At 40.1% G+C, this 4,210-nt stretch overlaps 1 protein-coding gene across 3 annotated transcripts; it reads right to left on the bottom strand.

Annotated features, from left to right (window-relative positions):
• Positions 1-1,994: 1,994 nt before the first annotated feature.
• LOC140199446 (gamma-crystallin M2-like) lies at positions 1,995-3,919 on the bottom strand. Of its 3 annotated transcripts, none has more exons than XM_072261553.1 (3): positions 3,911-3,919; positions 3,570-3,816; positions 1,995-2,263 (listed from the first exon to the last, which is right to left on the bottom strand). In XM_072261553.1, exons 1-3 carry the CDS (start codon positions 3,917-3,919, stop codon positions 1,995-1,997), a joined length of 525 nt encoding a protein of 174 aa, XP_072117654.1. The 3 variants fall into 3 exon arrangements, with proteins under 3 accessions (XP_072117654.1, XP_072117655.1, XP_072117653.1); XM_072261554.1 differs by having other exon boundaries at positions 1,995-2,260; XM_072261552.1 differs by having other exon boundaries at positions 1,995-2,270; positions 3,574-3,816.
• Between the last annotated feature and the right edge of the window lie 291 nt (positions 3,920-4,210).

Raw genomic sequence — 4,210 nt, 5'->3', positions numbered from 1 at the left:
AGGTGCAGATTCGAAGTCTGTGTGGGGTGCCACTCCTTGCACAGACACTAGAGCAATGTGTGGTTAAGTGCCTTGCTCAAGGACACAAACATGCTGCCACAGCTGAGGCTCAAACTGGCAACCTTCAGATCACTAGACGGACGCCTTAACCACTTGGCCATGTGCCCAACACGTATGGGTGATAACAAGATGAAAAATGTGGATTCCTGCCTTGAAGCAACTATACTAAGTTGTAGCTCATTTTGCAAGGCAGAGGATCTCAGGAGTTAGGTTAAACAGTGGACATAAAATGGTATTTTATGTGTGTTCAGTTCAAGGTACGTACACTTAATTTTGTAGGTAGTTCTTCCTCTATATATACAATCAGGGACCACTTATGTAAGGGGTTAGGTGTCAGATCTAATCTGATGTAACACTGGGTAAGGTTGGACCTATTAAAATGAAGCATATGTCTAAAGAAGAATGAATTATGTTTAGACCATAAGACTGTCAGATATAGGAGCAGAATTAGGCCATTTAGACCATTGAGACCCTGGCTCATCATGGTTGATCCAATTTTCCTCTCAGCCCCAGTCTTCTTCCTGTATCCCTTCATTTCCTGACCAATCAATGATCTATTAACCTTTGAGTTTCATCATGTTTCATCAATAATAACTTGGCTTTGTCATTTGTAAACTCCCACGCTTGCTTCATACCTACTGCAAGCTATTTTTACAACTTCAGGTGAGGAAAATTATACTTAAACAAAGATTAATCAAAGGACCAGAACAAGATGATTTCCCTGTAGGCCGACGTAAGACCATCCACTTTCAACCTATAAAGGGTGGAGTGGAGTTCTTTCTAAATACCAAACAGCAGAATCAATGGAAATCCAGAGGATGTCAGATAAAACACCATGGACAGGTACAGGAAATAATCAACTGACTCAATGCCTAATGCAATGTTGGTCTTTATCTCGAGAGGACTGGAGTACAATGCAGTAGAATTAATATCACCCAATTCAAAGCGATGGATAGAGCACAGCAAGTAGATTGGGCACCACACTACAGAAGAACACATTGGCTTTGAAAGAAAAAAAGTCATAGATTAAATTATGAGGAGAGATATAGAACTTATATAGAGTTGCATGTATTTGTATTTGTAAGGCTAATGCACAGTTTGGTTGAAGTTTTCTTAGAGTGAGATGGGAAAGGTTTAAAGGGAGATCGGGGACAACTTTTTCACATTGAAGGTGGTGACTAAATGAGCTGCCAGTAAAAGTAGCTGAGGCTGGTACAGTAGTGTTACTTAAGGAGCATTTGGAGAGGCAATGTTTAGAGGGATACGAACTGAACACAGGAAATTGGACTAGCTGGGTGGTCAGTGTAGGCTGGTTGAGCTGAAGAGCCTGTATCTGCACTGTCTTACTCAACGGCACTACGCCAATAGACGGATATTAAGAGAAACTGACACAGGTAGATGGAAAGTATTTTTTTATTGGTAAGGAAATCTTTGACCAGGTGAGATAGTCTTAAAAATTAGAGCCCGGTATTTCAAGATTAAAGTTGAGTGAGGGTGGTAGAAGTTTGGAACTGTTCACTGCAAACTCTCACTATGCTTTAGTCACTTCTCAGTTTTATGACAGGCATTGTTAAATTTGTGGGCAGTAAGGGATTTAGCTTCCCAAATACCCCCACACCCTGAATGAATCCTATTTATTACTGGCACACAAACATTTCCTAGACCACCACCGAATATCTCAATGAACATATTCTGAGGAGTTTGGCTGGGATTACATCACATCAATTTGTTGCAATTCAGATCATGTCTGTGATTGTCACATTACTGCAAGATAACGGTTTAGAAATACCTGCATGAGACTCCCTGATCCTACTGATGTCTGGATTTTCTATTTCAAAATGAAGCCATTAAGCAAAATAATGGTGCAATAGAGATCGTTTTATTATAATGACCATGGATTCAACAGGATATCGATTATGTTTCATGGTTACAGACTAGAAGTCCCTCATGCGCCTGAAGGACCCGATGGTAGCACAGGAGCTGCCCCAGTCACCAAACCTCCTGTATTCCCCGGGTCTCAGAAAGTACTGTCGACCTTTGTAGTTGGGATGTTCATAGAAGATCCAATAACCATCCAACACCTGACAGGAGTGGATGTCACGGTAACGGAAACGATCGTAGACAGAAGGACAGTCGTCCATGAATTCCATCATCTGCCCTGCAAAGTCAGGTCTTTCGTAAATCCTCATCTTATAGTTTCCTCCTTGGTACTGAAATAGAAAGACAATTGTAACCATAATGGAAATGCATATTCTGATATTACATGGAGAGAGATACCCAAAAAAATTACTGTGGCAGGGACCAGGTAACACCGTTAGAGATGTGTGGAATAGTTTTTTACCAAGCAGGTTTACAAAGCTTGAGTTATGTTAGCAATAAACTGCTCGTCTTTACCTTTATATGGTAAAGTAGCTGCTTAGAACGTAGAACATATAGTAGATAGAACATAGACCTAGGGTATATAGAGCATAGAACATACAATAGATAGTACATATATTCTATGTTCTATAACATAGTCCATAGAGTAAATAGAGCATAGAACATGCAGTAAATAGAACATTGAACATATAGTAGATAGAACATAGACCATAGAGTAAACAGAATATAGAACATACAGCAGATAGAACACAGAACTGTACAGCAGAGGGGCAAGCCCTTCAACCAATAATGTTGCATTGAACTAATAAAATGCTTAACTAAGCTAATCCCTTCTGCCTACACAATGTCCATATCCTTCCATTCATATGCTAATATCTGCACATTCGTGTGTCTATCTAAGAGCCTTTTAAGCACCATTATTGCATTTGCCTCCACTACCCATACTGGCAGAGCATTCCAGGCACCCACACACTGTGCATAAGAGTTGTCCTGCACTTCCCTGAACTTGCCTGTTCTCACCTCAAGTGAATACCCTCAAGTATTAAAGAATTTGACCCTGGGATAAAGACTAGTTTATAGACTAGATGGGGAGCTGTTGTTATAGATTCTAGTCAACATCAGTAAAATATTATCTGTTATTATTGTGTGGTCTTTTTCACGGTATGCATAGTGTTGACAGTGGAGGGTGGGGTGGGAAGAAATTGCTGCTACTAAGGTACACTATAGAAGTAAAGGGATGGAGGCAAATGCAGCCAGATGTTTGTTGTCATGTTCAGTTTCAATACGGACAATCGCTATTGACTCTAAATCATTGATCTATAACAAACAAGCAACTTGTTTTGCTCCAAAGCCTCTGGAGCTTTGCAACAGACTGGACATCATATAATGCCATAACATCTTTAAATAGTAGATATAAAATGGCCTTAATGTCCAGTGTGTAAATTGACTGCAAGAACAGAAGTTTAACTTTTACTGGTTACAGTGAATTGGTAACTGGGAATTGGCAAGGCTTCTTCCAACGAACTACTAGAGTGAAGAGTTGAAATCAGTGCTGAAGCTGGAGGAAAAATATACTCAATCCTGTGGTCACCTTGGTGATTGAGTAGAACATAGATGCCTCCTGTAGTAACTTACGTAAGGGTAGGTGCGACACGACTTGATTGTGTCATTGAATCCCATCCAGCGCTGGTAGTCAGGATACTCTCCCCTGCTCAGGACATACTGGTATCCCGTGTAGTTGGGTCTCTCGTACAACACCCACCAGTCACTGTCAACACGGATGGAGTTACAGCGGCTGAAGTAAGGGGAGAGGTCGGCACAGTCGGAGCTGCACTCATAGTGCCGACCCTGGAAGTTCTTGTCCTCGTAGAAGATGATCTGTGGAAAACAAGCAGGTTTATCAATAATTTCTAAATAAGAAAAATAGAATAAATAGTTCTAATACAACATATACATTCTATATTGTCCTTACCTTTCCCATTTTAGCCTCACAGTTAGCTTGGTAACTGACAGAATGTTTCACAGCCTCACACAAAACCATTTTTATATGCCGAGCTGAAAGGCTGTGTAGAATGTGCTTTTGTTATTCTAATAATTGCAATTTTTTTAAATCAGCATTAAAAACAACAAAGCACATGACATAAAGTCTTTTTGTAAAAGGCAGCACTTAAAAGCACCTATGTGTCTTTGGTCTCATTTTGCCTCTATGCCATTTTAATTGTGTGTATAGAATGACCATGCATTAAAACCCATTGTGCTCCTTAAAGCCTGC

The sequence above is a fragment of the Mobula birostris genome, chromosome 6 (genome assembly GCF_030028105.1).
Source record: "Mobula birostris isolate sMobBir1 chromosome 6, sMobBir1.hap1, whole genome shotgun sequence".
NCBI lineage: Eukaryota > Metazoa > Chordata > Chondrichthyes > Myliobatiformes > Myliobatidae > Mobula > Mobula birostris.
Note: the sequence above shows the minus strand (reverse complement) of the source record. Positions and strands in the feature narration are given on the sequence as shown.